The sequence below is a fragment of the Convolutriloba macropyga genome, chromosome 10 (genome assembly GCF_964194025.1).
Source record: "Convolutriloba macropyga chromosome 10, txConMacr16.3, whole genome shotgun sequence".
In the NCBI taxonomy this organism is placed as follows: Eukaryota; Metazoa; Xenacoelomorpha; order Acoela; family Convolutidae; genus Convolutriloba; species Convolutriloba macropyga.
In genome coordinates this window covers 52340782-52358728 of record NC_134477.1, presented here as the reverse complement: position 1 = coordinate 52358728, position 17947 = coordinate 52340782, and the positions used below count along the sequence as shown (strand labels likewise).

General features: G+C 32.7%; 1 protein-coding gene across 7 annotated transcripts in view; it reads right to left on the bottom strand.

The window, feature by feature from the left end:
* Positions 1 to 17947, bottom strand: part of LOC142348681 (uncharacterized) — a 42704-nt gene that overhangs the window by 19277 nt on the left and 5480 nt on the right. For 5 of the 7 annotated variants that reach the window (XM_075400122.1, XM_075400126.1, XM_075400123.1 and 2 more), the window contains exons 3-4: positions 13550 to 13676; positions 11861 to 12257 (exon numbers count right to left, since the gene is read on the bottom strand). In XM_075400122.1, coding sequence (XP_075256237.1) covers positions 11861 to 12257; positions 13550 to 13676 — 524 coding nt within the window. Of the gene's footprint in view, positions 1 to 11860; positions 12258 to 13549; positions 13677 to 17947 lie in introns of those variants that run through there. The other 2 variants (XM_075400127.1, XM_075400128.1) reach the window with 2 other exon arrangements.

Here is a 17947-nt window from a genome sequence, read left to right as displayed (position 1 = left end):
CGATGTTAATCTGTTCTTTTTTTGGGTGAGTTTTAATTTTCCCAAAAAACATTGATTTTGTTTTTTCAGTATTGATTGTCAATTTATTATTAGTTAACCACTGATTACATTTTTGTAATTGAGTTTTGTGTCTCATCACAACCTCTTCGGTGGTGGCTGAAGTTTCAATAACTGTGTCATCTGCAAAAAGTATGATATTAGATTCAAGATTAGTTAAATTGTCAACATCTTGCGTATTGCTCAAATCATTCACGTATATTATGAAAAGCAGAGGACCGAGAACCGATGCCTGGGGAACTCCAATATCAACAAAAGCAGTACTTGAAACAACTTCTGCAATTTGAACAAACTGAGAGCTGTTAGTTAGGTATGATTTAAGTATATTGAAAACATGACCTCTCAAACTAATATTACAACATTTGTCTAATAGTATTGTATGGTGTACCGTATCAAAAGCTTTTTTGAGATCCAGGAATGTGCAAACAGACATAACGGATTTCTCAGATAATTTTTGTCGCAAGAGTTCAATCAGAAACAAAACAGCGTCAACTGTACTTCTTTTGGCCCTGAAACCAAACTGGGAGCTTGAGAGCAGAATAAATTTCACTAAAAAAGAGATAATTTTCCCTGAAGCAATTTCTCGAAGATCTTTGCTATCGTTGGTAATAAGGAAATAGGCCTAAAATTTGATGGTATACTCTTATCTCCAGATTTGTGAAGTGGGAAAACTTTTGCAATTTTAAGACAATCAGGGAACACGCCAAGATTGAAACATTCATTGAACCATTTTGAGAGAAAAGGACTCAGGACATTAGAAAATTTCTTGATGCAGTAGTAATTGAGGTCATAACAGTCCTCACTGTACTTATTCGGAGCATTATTAATGATATCAAAAACTTCCTTGTCTGTAATATCGGCAAGAAACATAGATTGTTCTGCTTTATCGGTTGTTTTTAGAAACAATTTCGTTGTTAAATGTGCGTTCATTTTCCTTCCGATTGATGTAAAAAATCATTTAAATGGTTGACTTCATCTTGAGATGGTATTTTTCCACGATTTTCAATTTTTTTGCCTGTTATGTCACCATAAACTTTAAAAAAGTTTCGGTTTGTGTTTGCTGCACCTTTTTCAATTTGATTTTGATAAAAAGTCTTCATTTTGTTTTTTTATTACAAAAGTTTTTATAAAGTTTTTACTTTCCTGCACTGTTGTTTGTATTCGTTATTGGCCGATATTGATTGAGCTTTGAGTGCATTCTTCCACAACTTTTTTTTCTTTGCGGCAGCGTTTTTGACTTCGTTGTCAATCCAGATCTTTTGCACAAGTTTTCTTGTTTTCTTAGGTAAATAGTGATCTAATGCTTCTTGCACAGTTCTTTGTGAACATTTGAATTTATCATTAATTTCTTTTTCGGTAGAATCAATTTGTTTTAATCGCTGCCACAGAACGAAACTAATTTTTTCCTGAAGAAGAGGATTTTCAAATTTTGCCCAATTTCTCGATTGAAAAAAATTATTTTCTGTTTCTAAGTTGGTTTTATTCTTCAATTTAAGTAAAAGTGAATAGTGATCAGTTATTTTTGTTTTTTGGCTGGTAACCTCTGATTCAAAATTTGTAAAGAACAGGTCAATATAAGAACTTGAATTTTTTGTTTCGCGTGTAATGAGGTTCTCACTTACCAATTTTAGGTCAAATGTTTGGGTCAATTCCCTTAAATATGATTGTTTGTTCCCTTTAGATAGAAAATTTACATTAAAGTCACCGCACAGCACATGCAGGCTTTGCGGATCGCTAATATGTTGTTCCAAGTAGGTACTAAGAACGTCAAAAGTAGCAATCGTGGTGGCATTAGGTGGTATATAAACACAAGTCATTGATAACTTTTTTGTGCCAATACTGAAGTAAACACTAACCGCTTGTATATTTTTCAGGTTTAGAGACCCGCGTATTTTTACATTAAACTTATTTTGTACAAAAATTGCAACACCTCCACCTCTTTTTTCCCTATTGCTTGTAACCAGTTCATCATAACCATCTATGTGAAAAATATTTGATGAGAACTTATCTTTAAGCCATGTCTCTGTTAGGCAGATTGCTATAGGTTTTTTTTCAGAGACGCAATTTCCAAAGTGAGTTCATCAAAGTTTTTTGTTAGTGAACGTACGTTCTGTAGCATGATAACCTGCTTGATTTCGCCCAGTAACCTTTCGTCTATGACGACCATGAGAGAATAGTTCAACTACACAATCTGAGCAATCAAATTTGACTAATGAAATCATTAGCAATTTGAGATAAAAAAAAATAATAAAAAAAATGTATCTGAAAAAAAAAGTTCATGTTTTGTTTTCAAGCATTTTGAAAAATTTGAAGCAAAGAATGTTAAAATTTAACTTACATGACGTCCAGTGACATTTTTTCCTTCTTTTTTTCATTTTTTTTTAAAAAATTGCACTCCTTTATGTAAGAATGACTTTGATCACTGGGTGAAAGTTTGTTTATTTTAGGTGCTATCTTTAATATGCAGTATAAATAATAATGTTCCGCGGAAATCACAGAACTTTTTTTTCATCTCAATACTCTTGTTTCAGACTAGATGACTGCGGAAATCACAGTCAGCTTGAAACTTGCTCGCGGAAATCACGAGCAGAGTATCAAAATGAATTTTTTTCTTTCTTTCTTTTTTTTCTTGTTTATGTTGTACTTCTTCCCCCATTTTGTTTCTTCATGAAGCAATGTTTCAAAAAAAAACAAGAAAAGCTTAAGAAGGAACAATTCACCAAATATAGTGCATTTCCCCCTATTATTTTGTTGGCAGGAAACAGCTCTCAGTTATTCCCAATACATCAACAAAGTATAACATTTGTTTTAACAATGATTTTAACAAGTTAGCAAGTAAATACGAAACAAAAAAAATAATTGAGTTCATGTTCAATTATCAGTTATAATCTAGTCTTGCGCCAGACCGTTTCTTTTTAGTTTTGCGATTGTTTGTTTTGTTTCTTTGCAGCAGGGCAAAATTCGTCTTCGTCGTCACAATTGTTTCTTTTTCGTTTGATAACGTTAAGATTATCTAACTCGTCAATTTCCGTAAGTCTGACAAATTCGTTTTTTCCTATACCATTGTCTACTAACACTGAAACCACGCAGTTGTTTGTGCTGGTTATTAAGTCGCGTCGTTTAGCTTCGGCATTGATAGCTGCCTCGCATTCCGGTAAGGGCTCGTTCAAATAGATGTTTTTGCTATTTGTTTGATTTTTTTTTGTTTCTCAGTGCTCTGCGTTTTTTGTAGATCATTGTTTTGTCCTCAAAATACAGAAACTTGCATATGACAGTCGGCATTATGTTGTTAACAGTACTTGGCACAACATGGCATGCTTTAATAGCATCGTATTGAATTTTCACACCCAGATAATTTTGAAAAAATTTGAGCGTTTCGCTGGTAACGTTCTGAACCCTGTTAGCATCGAAGGGAGGTTTAACTATCAGTAAACTGTCCTTCCTAGAGTACCTCTCCTGTGCACGTAAGCGATTATTTATGTTTTGCTGTTGGTTTTTTAAATTAGCAATAATTTTTTCTTGTTGTCCGACTCGGATTTTTAGATCCCTAACTTCATTGGACAGACTTCTTACCTCTTCTTCGGCATTACTAACGACATTTGCAGAACCTGCAGAAGGACTCGTTCCAGAGCACTCCATTACACAACTCGATCCAGTACACAACTCACAGTATAAGAAACTAAGTAATATAATGATAAGTGAAAAAAACTCAAAGTAAATTTGAAATAAGCTCAATTGTCAAGTCAAAAATCAATCTCGGATGAAACTCAGATTGCGCAGTTTAGAACGTTTCAAAAAGTCATTCTTCTAAAGGTCAACCGACTGTTCACTTCGAACACTTTTCTCTTCTGGAGCATCCTATTATATTACTACAATTGGAAAAGCTATGTAGAACAAAGTTTTTCATGTAAAATTTTTTGTTTCATCAGGGAGCTGAAAAGTAAGGATCAGTTTTTACTTAAAAAAATGACTTGGTATGGAAAACAATCTTTGAATTTTATGCTTAAGCCCAATATTATGTTCATTTTTCGTATGTACGGTTAAAGATTATTTTTTACTAGTTGATTTCATACCTATAACATAGCTGTCAGATCGCGAGGAAAGTAGCTGCGTTAGCTTAGTAGAACTATACTATGTAATTGGACGACAAAAAGAAATTTCAGTTTCTTTAATAACGGCTGAGATGTCAAATTTTGATTTAGAATATTCTGTATAACCAACCTAGTTGGTTTGTTAGTTTTAGCTGCCATCAAATAACACTCAATTATAATGACACATACTTAGTTGTCTTCATCTCCGGGAAAAAAAAGTACAGAACATGAAATGAAATTGTCGGTTGATTAATATCCGGCAGTGCGTCAAAATTTACATGAAGTGAGGTGAAGACCCTCGGATAATCTTTGGATTGTAAAAAATGTTTGGATTGTGAAAGAAACTTTCGTGATGCGTTTTAATGAAAAGTAATTTCGATAGTGGGCGAGTTATCTTAGACAAATAGTTATGTCGCTGCGACCCTAAACTAAATCACACAAATCAACAACAAACTCGCTCTACAAAGAGTAAAATTTAAATCAAGCACGGAGTTCAACAAAAGAAGCAGAATTCACATGAGCGTGATTCCAACTTTTGCAGCAAAAATCTTAGTGGCAAATGAAACAAAAAACAAATAGAGCTAAGAAGTATATTCAGTAAAATTTAAAGAAGTGAACAAAAAAAACTCGATCATCACTGTTCTTAGAAAAGAATTAATAATCTTTAAGTCTTTAATAATAAACAAATTATATAACAAAACGTACAAAAAAAACAAAAACTTTTTTATCTTTCTTGTATTACTTCTCAGAAAATGACGTCTTTCCAAAAGAAACCAACACAAAATATTTCTTTTCACAGCTAGCTATGTCGAAACCTAGAAGGACAGTAAGAAGACAGCACAAGAAATTGGGCAGAAGTTGCTATTCCTGAGTCCTTGAAAATAAGTGCGTCAAAGTCAATGAAAAACACAACCGAAGTTTAAATTCAGCAGTGGCCACCAGACCATTTATCGCTCTCAATCATATATCAACTTTAAAAAAAATTAAGGAATCACGTAGCAAAATTAACAAAAAATCAGTGAACAAAACAAATTCACAAGAATTTAATCGAGAAATGGCGTCACAGTAAAAAAAAATTAAAAATCATCTGAGTCCAATGAAAAATGGTAGTAGGACTCAATATAGATTAAATGAAACCAATTGCTACTGAATCAAAAACAGTAAAACTAAAAAAAAACAGATTTTTTGAAAAAATGTGTCAGAATCGTTGGAACAGTTCCATGTGGACAAAAAGTTTGTGTCAAAGTCATTAAAATCGTTAGATTTGAAAAATTCAACAAATAGGCTCATATTCGCCTCATTAGAGCGCCAGTTTTCCCTGAAAATATTAAGTCTAAGTAGAAAAACAATAAAAATAACTACACAAATATTGAATTTGAAAACAAAAAGTACAAATTGTCTGTGGAAATAGATCTCTATCTTTTAAAATTTTAATTTCCTTCTGATGCGGCAAAAAGAATAAAACAACAAAACCAGACAAAACAATACAATCAAATAAGATGTGAAAAGTTTTGTGGGGATTGTTAAAACAGTTTGGACAACGCGTGGACTGAAAGCAGTATTCCAGCAGAAAAAACAATTAGTGAACAACAACAAACTACTAAAGAGGGAAAAATGCAAAAACAAACTAGAGCGACAAGTCCATAATCCAATCTATTTCTCATTGCAAAAAAAATAAAGTGAAAGCAAAAAAATGTTGAGCGGATCCATACAATTCAGTTTCTTCGAATTGTAAAATTGAGTAGTAGTTCATTATTCAAAAAAAATAAACCAATTCAAATATGATAAAGCCTGAAAAGTTTTATTCAATTGGTATGCAAATAAAAGAGAAGAAAGTGAAGGCGTGACCTATCTTATCAACTGAATCTTTGGAAAAATAAAGAGGAATTTTTTTGAAAAAGAATCTAGAAAGTTTCTTTTTTGTTTGATCTGTAATGTCTAGAAACAACATTCTTTCTAAACTAAAGATTGTCCGAGGGTCTGCACTTCACTTCATGTAAACATTGACTCATTGCCGGATTTTAATCAACCGTTAATTTCATTTGGTTCATGTAGTCAACAGATTGGACCTGACAGTAGAACTGTTCATCCTACAGGCTTAAGTTGAATTTGACATGATAATGACAAATGACACAGGAGCAATTGACCTTCTGAAGCCTGAGTCAGGTGTTTTGTTTATCTGTCTTCTCTCCTATTGTAAAATCACATAAAATAATTAAAATTTTGATTAAACTATAAATTTTTGGCTGCAACATGGACTCAAATGTTTTGTGCACTTGTGGAATTACTGGAAAATGCTTTATTTTTGACTGTGCATTCATAAACAGTATTGCTCTACTTTTAAAAAATGTAATTATCAAATCAAGACTATGTAATTCTCAAATCATCACAAAACTTTAAAATTTTTGTTTTCAATTCAAAAAGATTTACAAATGACCCTAAATTTGCGTCATCAGAGAGCAGGTAAATTAATTCTGTGATTAAAAGACTTTTTGACTGAACAATAAAAACAACTACAAAGCTACGAAAAGTTTAAGAAAAAGAAAAAAAAAGCCTCGTCTATGTCTTAGAAAATGATTAGTCTTTGGAGGGATTCAAATAAGTGAGCTATGTTTTTTGCAGCACAAAAGTTAGTCACAATAATCAGTCCCGGAACAAATTGGGAAAGAATCATTAAAACTGTAAGTCGAATTGCCGAAAGTCAATAAAAATTTTGCTATAAATTCCAAAATTGAGTTCTAACACCAATTTCTCATTTCCTATTTAATAGCAGTCTCAATCAGCACATTTACGCCTCGAAGTTTCTTTTTTTTTCGCTTTTTCATCACTGCTTTTTGACAAAAACGGTACACGAATCTGACATCTCATTGTCAAAAGACGAAAAAACGGTAAAAATATGTGAACGAATCAATTCATTTCAAATTGTGCGAAATGTGAAATGCAAGTGAAGTCCATTATAAGCTCACATTTGCAGTTTCTGACAATATTTTGCACCTTTTCGCTCATATTTTTTTACTTTTGTTCTGCACACTTTCAAAATATGCAGGGATTCAAAAAGGATTTAGTTCCAAAAAAGATGAACTTCTATTTAATTAGCAAACATAGAAAGAAAACAAGAAATAAGGCCGCTCGATGTCTTCCAAAATCAACTGATGTCAATTATCATGTTCCGCATATTGTATCTTGCGCTTTGCTCATTGCTTGGGAATGAAGATAAATAAAATTTATTTATAAAATAAAAATAGAATTTTTTTAGTGTGCCTGCTACGCTATAGAGATACATCTTAATGCCAAACTAATAAATAGATCAACTTCCGCTTTACTTCAAATTCACACTAACGCATTGCATTGCCTTATACAATCAATGTAAAGCAATGGGAACCTGGGAAAAAACTCCAAAAAAATTGTCGATATTTTTAGAAAATTTATTTGAACTAGAGCTGCATTTGATCTAAGGAAACCAAGGATGACGGTAAACTTGAAAAACAAAAAAAAACATTATTTAGCAGAATTAAATTTAAAACCAGAACAAAATAGTTTGCGATTCGAAATCTCGTTTTTGATGTCAAAAGAATCATATTTTAGAACAGAATTCGGAGCTTTTCTGGGTTGAAGAAAAAGTTTTTAAAACTTTTTTTGCAGACGAAGTCAAACACCGAGACACAAAGCTTGCAGAAAAGTGTCCAAGTAAAAAGCGAATGAAAATTTTACTCTAAAGCTGGAGACCATGATTGGTAAGGTATAATTTCAAATCAAGAAAAGTGAGGAAAAACGCTTTTTTTACACAAGTCTCCTGATCAATGCAATTTAAGACTCTAATTGAGCTGAAAGTATCGCATACCAAGAGCAACAAACATTTCTTCAGGATTTGTTTTGTTTTTGAGGACCTAAAAAGCATACAAAAATGATATTAAAACTTCTCATAACTTTTACTTGGTCAGAAAACAAGGAATTGAAAAATGTAGAAAAAACAGCTCTATTTTTCAAAAACTGATTAATGGGATAAAAGCAAGCAAGTTCAATTTTATAAAAAGAATACAGACTGTGCATTAGTCAAAATTCCATGCAAATAGGTGTTAGCAATCGAAAATTATAATTTATCATATTAAATTTAACGCATTACATTATCTTACAAAATTATTGTAAATATTTTTTGGTCCGCAATGAGAATCTGGCGAACAATCTACCATGGAAAGGATGTATTTTTTTAAAGACACTGTTTGAACTTGAGCTGAATTTGAACTGAGGAGGCCATGAATGGAGATGACCAGTTAAAGTCGAGTTAAAACATTTAATTCAAGAACAAATTTCTAGATCTTTTCCGTTGGTGCACCCAAGAAAGCGAGAAGATTAGATCGGTGGTTAAAACTTCTGTGTGGCTGAACAACAAAAACAACTACAAAGCCAGTAAAATTTCAAAAGAATTTGAAATCAGGATTTGTCTATGTCTTTAACAGTGTCTGCGTGTATGGAGGGATTTGAATAAAAGAACAACTGACGTTATGCACGTAAAATTTTGCCAGTCCAGCATTTTTGAGTCAAATTTGTTGAATCAAACAAAAATCCAGCAATTTATTTGATTCGAGAAATTTTCATCAGAAAAAGTTGGGTCGAGCTTAACTTGAGAAGATCAGTTGAGTTCGAGTTAAAGTATTTCAGTCGAGTTTTTTTTCTGGAGCTTTTCCGTTTGTGCCACCCCCAAAGATCAAGTAAATTAGATCGGTTTTTAAAAGTCTTTGTGACTGAACAATTAAAAACAATTAAAAAGCATGTAAAATGAAAACAGGGTTCGTCATTGAATTTTTGTGTCTGTGGAGGGATTCGTATAGGTGAAAAATGTTTTTGGAACTCAAAAATAAGCTTTAAAAATCAGTCCTGTAGCAGCAAACAGAGAGAAAATTAGCAAAACTATGAGCGGAATTGCCGCACTTAAAAAAATTGCTCTAAAATTCAAAAATAGGTCCTAACACCAGTTTGTTTACTCCTCATGAAAAGTAGTGGCAATCAGCGCACTCACGCCTAGAAGTTTCTCGCTTTTCGCTCTTTACAACTCCAGTTTGAGAAAAAAGCATTAAACGAGTCAGACAGCTTATTGGCAAAACTGGAAAAAAATTGTAATATCTGAAGGCATCAGTTCATTTTAAATTATTCCAATTGTAATATGCAATTTAAAGCCAATAGTAGCTCGCATCGGCAGCTTTTAACAAAATTTTGCACGTTTTTTGCCCCTTTTTTCACTTTTGTTCTGCTCACTTTGAAAAATAGCAAGGATTCAGAAATGATTTGTTTTCAAAGAAATTGAACTTATAATTAAATAGCAAACATTTAAAGAAACCAAGAAATATAGGAGTGCGATGTCTTCAAAAATTAACTTATAACAAATATCATGTTCTGCATATTGTATCTTGTGATTTGCTCATTGCTTAGGAAAGATAAATAATATTTATTTTTAAAATTTTTAAAAAAGTTAATGTGCCTGATACGCCATAGATATACAAATTTCATTCAGAGTAATATATAGACCAACTTCCGATTTACTCCATAGTAAATTTAACGCATCAAATTATTTTGCAAAATTAGTGTAATTATTTTTTGGTCAGCAATGAGAATCTGGCAGACAATCTCCGATGGATTGAATGTATTTTTTTATAACTTTGTTTGAACTTGAGCTACAATTGAACCAAGGAGGACGCAAATGACGGTAAACTCTGAAACTATAAAAACATTACTTAGCAAGTATAAATTTCAAATTGGAATAAAGTAGTTTTATTTTCGAAACTCGTTTTTGAGGTTAAATTTTTTTGTTTTAACAGAATTCGGAGTTTTTGTGGATTGAAGGAAAAGTTGGTAATTATTATTTTTTTAGCAATCCGAACTCAAGAACCTAGGAACACAGCTTGCAGAAAAGAAGCCTTTAGATTTTATTATTCTCACCAGTTTCATGATTAATACATTTTTACGGCCTAATTGAAGAAAAAATATCACATCGCAACAGCCAGAAACATTTGTTCAGAAATTGTTTGGTTTTGAGGACCTAAAAAGCATACACAAGCGACATTAAAAACTTTTCATAACTTTTACTTGGTCAGAAAACAAAGAACTGAAAAATGTAAAAGAACAGTTTGATTTTTCAAAAACTGATTAAAGGGATGATTGCGAGCAAGTTCTATTTTATGAAAGAATACAAACTCAGTATTAGCCGAAATTCCTTGTCAATAGGTGTTAGCAATCGAAAATTATAATTTATCACATGGTCCGATTAAATGTTGCCAAAAAACTTCATCACAAAAAAGTTGATCTTTGAAGTTTTTTTTGTGGAGAAAAGTAAACATTAGTTTATGGTCTCAGTATTGTTTCAAAAGCACAAAAAGGTTCAGCGGAGTGGCATGGCAAACACTAACTTTTCATAATTATTTTAACGTCGTCTGAAAAAAGTGAGTTCAGGAGAATTGGCAAACAGCAATATGACTGGCGAAAGAAGAGAAAAAACCAAAAAGGCAAACCTAACAAAGATTTTTAATCAATTCTTCTGGGAAAAAGGAAATAAAATAGGTGTATATACTCTTTTTCCAAACACCCTTACTGACAGTTTTTTTAAAAGTGCGATATATGCGAAAACAAAACATGCGATATATAATTATGACGAAAAAAAAAACGAATGGAGACCGTATTGAATGGGCGGAAATTGTGCTGGATGGTGAAAAATATCAGAATAAGCGTCATTGAAGGAATATCGTTCATTTTTGTCTGTTATGGCCTCAAAAAAACGTTGAAAATAGATTGAACCATTCAAAATTAAGGTAATATTTTTTAACGTTTTTGTCTATACATGTTCGTTATATAAAACCAACAACTGTTAATAGATTCACATTGTTGAAACTTTTTCCTTGCATTGTCAAAAAGCGAGAAATAATTCAAATAAAGTGAATATAAGTTGGAAAAGATCAAAAGTATAGAAAAGGCCAAAAATTAGTCAAAACGGTCATATTTTTGGGTTTCATGTTGATGAGAATAAATTCGAGACTATGATAATTAACCGGACAATAACTTTTTTCACTTCTTATGTCCAACGCAATCGGTACTGTATGTAATAAAATTGACATTAAATATTCATTGCACATGGAGTTGAGAAGCAAAACAGCTAAGAGCAAAGTAAAGATACATGAAACGAAATCAACTCTACTAGGACGCTGTTGAACCTATCTAGCTTGTTTGCAGGCCTCAGTTAAATCTTTGTGTTTTGATCCGGTTTTTCAGTTCTCAGTTATACGCAACAGACAGCCGATGCTCTTATCGCTGTGCACGTAAGTTTTTCAGTCCAGCGAGGTGTTTTTGAGTCAAACAAAAGTCCATTGGGTCGGGCTAACATTCATTAGAAGAAACTTGGGTCGAGCGAGGTTAACTGGAGATGACCAGTTAAAATCGAATTAAAATTTTTGGATCTTTTCCGTGTCCCCCCCGCCCGCTTGGTGTTGCATATTGTTTGCACCACAAGACGCACGTACCATATTTTTTATTATGATTTACTATGTAATGACACATGTTTTGTAACGGGGAGTGCATAACATCCTGGGGGGGGGGGGGGGCAGAAACGGAATAAAAAACTATTTTTTCATTTCATGTCACATTTTAGTCGAGCATGGTCTTTCCATAAATGGAGTCTTAAACTTGGGTTTCGGTGACTTCATCAGAGCCACATAACCGATACTTACGTGACTTCTTCATTGTCAATCAGGTTTTTTTGAAACCAGAAGACAATGTCTTTGAACATTGGAGTGCTTATCTCAACATTTGAAATATAAATCCCCAACTCTTTGTCTTTTCCATTCTTCACAAAATCATTAGCGGGAACCAAAATTGTATGATCCAGTACCACTTTATCCGGAACAGATCGTAGCTTAAACCCACCAAGATTTGTCATAAACGACGTTCCAGTGAAATCGTAAACAATGTTGAAATTTTTTGTGATGTTTTGTAGCTTGAAATACCTTAAGTCGTCCCTGAATGAACGAATTAAGTCCGTTATTTGTTCCGGTGGGTCAATTGAGCTGTTTACGAACTCTATTCGTTCAAATGTTATTGAATGTAGACGCAATACATTTTTAAAGCCTCATTCGGGTGAGTAAATTCATTTTCCGTCTCCACTACAATAAAAACTATACTAACTATAGTAGGAGCTGAAAACTAATTATACTAGGAAATCAAGTGCTTCGTTTTCGTAGAATTTGTTTTGGAGCATTTAATTTTTAACGTAATTTTGTCCTAGATGTTCGGTTTAAAACGTAGGAAATCATCGGTGTTTTTGGTAGATTTGGTATGTTCGGCTTCAAAGGTAAAAAAATTGTCGGAATGTTTGGTCTCTTAGATCTGGTTTGTTCGGGTTAAAACGTAAGAAATCGTTGGCATGTTTGGCATCTTAGATTCGGTATGTTTGGTTTAAAAGTATGAAATTTTGGGTACGAATGGTTTGAAACGCAAGAAACCGTCGATATGTTCGTTCAAGAACGTAAAAAGAACGTCGTTAGTTTTGGTTTCAAACGTAGGAAACCTTCGTTAAATACTGCATGCGAAAGTAAAAACAATTCTAGTCAAACTAAATTCAAATCAAATTAATTTTTACATTGAATTGTAAAATTTTTAAAATAAATCTGGACGGTTGTTGGAACCGTATCTCAAGTAGATATAAATAAACAACTTTTAAGAAATTCAATTGTTCTGGTGGTTCTTCCTTCCTCTTTTCTCAACAGGGCTGGGGAGGGGCTAAGACGGAGTTATAAACAAACAATTATTGTAGATGTGAGTCAGAACAAACGGTGAAAACCGCACCCTAAATTTTTCTCCAAACAAAACAAAGCAAAATAAGGCAGAAAATATATAATATTAGAAACTGAAAGCAATCGAAATTTTAACTTTTTTGTAGAGAAACTAGATAAGAAGTTCTTGGTGTTTTAGACTCTGCTTAGGTGCTTTAGACTCGGCTGATATAGGGGAATTTACATATAAGGTTTGAATTCATTTGAACAATTCATTTAGCCGGTTGAAATTCTCGAACCTCGAAAACTTTTATTCGCTTATATGCAACTAAAAACAGACAAAAATCTCTGATAATGGCAAATATACTCTAAACATGTTCTAGGATTCTTTTTGGTTTGCTCCAAAAAATCCCCAAAGTTTACTGGCTGCGTATCATCATTTGTTGCACCAAATTGCTTTTTGTTTACAATTTAATGAAACGTATTTCATTTGTTGCACCAAATTGCTTTTGTTTACAATGTAATGAAACGGGGGGGGGGGTAAAATCTGTGTTTCCCTGTATTACCCTCACTAAATTTATCAAAGGCTCAACATATATAGTTTGAAAGGACTTAGAATTATGACGGAAAATGGAAGCTATGCGCAGCCTTTTGAAATTTGTTGCATTTCCGATCCATATATATACAAATCCATTGGAAGAAAACTTTTCCCTGCAGGAATTTCTGGAGGTAGGGACCCATGAGTGACCTTCAATTTTTCACTGATGCAAGTAAACTGTGTCGGATAACTGTTTCATTCCCATTTCCTGATCAACAAAAATTTTTGGGTCTTTCACGTTATCCAGTTAGTGGGCAGAAAATGTATAGTGTACCCATTACCGTACATATACCACAATGGGAACGATGGGGTGGGTTAGAAGTTCGTGGGAGTGGGGGTGTTAGTTGTAGCGGGAACTACTCAACATTTTTCTTCATAATGTGCGAATAATCTAGTCTCATTTTAACGTTGATTATAGTCTATATATAGCCACCTTCGAGGTGCTTTTGTTTCATAAGAAGAAATGGCCAGGAATGGTATGGCTTCGTCATGCCTCATTTTGAACGAGAGACCGAATCTAGGAGCTGTATAAGAGATATCTACTGCTACCACACATTAGAAAAAATAAACCTTCTACGTCGTTGCCCAATTACCGTGTGCGAGTATCTAGCAATTCATTATTAAAATTGAAAGACATTTAAACAAGAAAATTCAACAAAAAACGAATTTGAAACCATCAAAGCTCACAATCGCAGACCCTACCAAACTGAGAAGGACCATTCGGTGCTTTCATTTATCATTTTCTTGGGAATTTTCACGTAGGTATGGCCAAATGAATTGTTCAGCAATTGCTTCCATTTTTGTAACCAAAATAAACAAGATTATCAAATTTGCCATTTTGTTGACTTTGGTAAGAAAGTTTGTCCCTCTTATTCCGCACCTTAAAAATAGGATTTTCCACAATTTTCGGTACTCAACCGCAACACACTACCTCTCTTAGAATTCACAAATCAGTAAGTAATTAATGCTAGTTTAAGTGGCTACCAATCTGACTTCAAATACAATTTGCAAACAACAAAGTGAGACGACTGTGCCGGAGTATTAAGATTAATTAGTACAAAGTTATTCAAACAACATTGTGCCTACGTTTTTGAATAACTAGGAAGTTATAAATTATTGGTGTTATTTTTAAATGTTTTCTACAACAGTGAGAAAAAACAAACCACTGTAACTTAAGTAATAAGTAATAACTATTAAGTAATGGCTTCTTTAGTTTGTCCTAGATCCCTCTGTATAAAAGATCAGTTATTTGTTTCTGAAACATCTTCCTATATTAAAAGTGTTCAGTAATTAACTCATAAAAGTCCCTCAGCTGTTTTAATTCAAACTCCAACAAAATTCTAAATTTTTAATTTTTTAGAAATATTGAAGCAAAGCAGTTTCCAGTCCATTGTAATGTTTGATAATGCACATATGTCAAAAAATGTGCACTTTGATTAGTTTCTGAAAACACCTACAGATAGCAAATATTTTGTCATACGAAATTCAATTATCGGATTTGAGCGGCAGTTAAAACTAGCTTTGAAGATAGATTAGTGCCACAATAGTAAAAGAAACACCAAATGGATAAATTTAAATTAACAGACACATGTTTACATGGTTCATTGCAGAATAAATTGACAAATTTTCATCATGTTCCACAGTTGTAAACTCTCGTTCTCACCAAGGATAAAATGTTTAGTATGGTGACAAAATTTGTCTCCATTTTCCACAAAAGAAGCCAATTTGTGAATTTTTGTTTTAATCATGTTCGAGTAACATTTGGTAGGGGTGCTAGTCGGAAAAGACTATAGAAAAGTGTGCAGAACGTTCCTGAATAAAGATAATCTTAATTACAGAAAAAGAAAATGATTCTGGTAATATCCACAATATTTGGGCTATTTTATTGTTTTGCTTTCACAAATTATTTTTCCTTATTCGTTGAGTAGCCATCAAAGTTTTCAGTTCGACTGATTTTTTCCAAAAATTTTTTCAGCATGCTTTTTTCCTAAGAAGCCACTCTGATGTGGAGTGTTGTATAATATGTTGTTGCTGCAGTATATTTTTATGTAGATTATATGATCTGTTTTTAGTATATTATATGTTCTGTTTGGTTGGAATTGCGTAGCTCCTTTAAAGATGTGACTTAGTTGGTTCCTGAGTTACAAGCGGATTGGTATTCGATTTTGCAGCCTTTTCGCTACAAAAGCAATCAGTGCTATTTTCGCTTCGTTTTTCATTATTCTTTATTATCTTCGAAGTGATGTTGTATGTTTACTGCCGAATTTTGTCTGCCTATTCTTAGGACATGACTTATTACGGGTGGCATGCTTGCGTGAATTTCTTTACTGTTGATAGTTGTTCAAATTGTTTTCTATGGTTTTTTGTTGGTTTTTGTTGCTCTTGGTTCCCACATTTTTTGAAAAAATGGGAGAATTTTTCTCTAGCCCCACTTTTTCGGTTCAACTGTGTGACTTGGTTTTTATGTTTCTAATAAATTTCTAACTTCAAAAAAAATTGTTTTGGAAACATTTGACATTTTTGCTTCTGATTCTTCTATTCCAAAACCTTTTTGGCGGATTGCCTGACTATCATTAATAATGACAATACAATAATATTAAAATTGACATTGAAATCCAGCAGTTCGGACTTTTTTTTGTTCAGACAATTTTAAAATTGTTTGAGGGCATCCCAGGTTAGCATATGTGGTATCAAATTGAAGCGTCTGAAATTTCACTACAAAGAGAAAATTTATTAACTTTGCTCTTTTCAAATTATTGAAAATAAAAATTGTTTCCACCAACAATTTCAGGCAATATTCTAAATTGTGATGAATCGTAACTATCTGGTCAAAATTCAATCATTTACAAAAATAGCGGTTTATTTGAGGACATCTTTTAAAAACAGGTATTTTATAGTGTTTTTCACTGTCTCCAAATAGTACCGAATTAGGGAAAAAAGTTGCGTTTTTGCGAAAAAAGTAGTTCGTTTTTGCGACAAACTTCAGCCAAATTTTGACATTTTATTAGTTTTTAACCCGTCCTTCACCTGTGTTAACTTTAATTGTCATCCAATTTTCAGTTTATCTTAAGTCATTGTTTAAGTTTTGATAAATCAAGACAGGGAGAAAATCATTCGAAATCTGTCTATTAATGGTTAATTGCTAAGTTTTTGAAAAATCCATACATAATAAAGATATTTTTAGCGAACCTGAAAACGAAGACAAATTTTAAGTTTAAATAATAGCATTCATTTTGTCCGCATGCACAATTAACTGAACATCAGTAAACAATGACTCATTCTGCATTTTTGGACAGCAATGACGTTGAACACAAACAAGCATTTATGCTCATGGAGATTACATGGTGAGAAGATGCGTTTTTGAAAACCAAACATTTTAGTTATGTGTTTTTTTCTGAATGTTTTCTGTATTTTGCTGTTTTTCCTGCCTGTTATTGACAGTTTTGATAAGTTTTAAATTTAAAAAAATTGAGACAATTCGGATTTCAACTGTTCCATCGCTCTATTCTTTTGATAACTTTGACGGCCTTTTCTCAGTAAACGAATTTTGAATAGATTTAAAAGATTTTTCAATTCACTATTGATGAACTTTTCGACTTTTTGAGGAGATGCGATTAATTAAGAAGTTTTAAATGCTTTTTGGTGAAGAATATTGTCTGTCATTTGACCTTTTCTTGTACACGGATTGTGATGCTTTCCAACTTGATATATTTATCTTGAGAATTTGACTTTTTAGATTTCATGCTCAAATAAACATAATACATTCGTTCTCGGAGTGTTAATACCAAAATTACAGCATTAAAATATAACTATTTCTTAATGTGCGTCAGAGAGCGTTTTTATTTAGTTTTACATGTAAATAAGCTACCAAAACTTTCTTCTAATTCATTTTTGCCTCATAGAAAAACATCTCTAAAGCTGTGAGGAAGAAAGCCGCGCTTTATTTAAATCATGTATTTTTTACAGCTAGTTTGTCTTTAATTAATCTCTTAAATATGTATATAAATTGGACCTTTAGGCATCACTGAATAATGCAGCGGGGTTGGAAAGGAGGTTGACTGATGCTTGGAGGTAAATATAAAACAAGATTTTAAGCAGACGCTCGATAGTACTACTGTTCTGTAATAGCTTTATTTTAATAGAAAAGCATTCAAGTTATATTGCATTTAGTTTGCATTTGTAAAATTCATGAGTATAATCTGCTTTTTTAAGGGCTATTATGGAATCGTATTGTCATCTACAACAATCCAGGCGATAATGAAACACGCTTAATGCCTGCTGTTTTTATTGAAAACGTTCATTGGGTCAGATTTTTGCATTTGTTTTTTTCCGACTTTTCAATCCTCCTGAATGATGCTTTTGTAAACAAGATCAAACTGGGCGTTTACACGAACCTAAATGTTGGAGAAAAATTGTAGTTTCAAGTGTTTGATGTACACCTAAAGTGG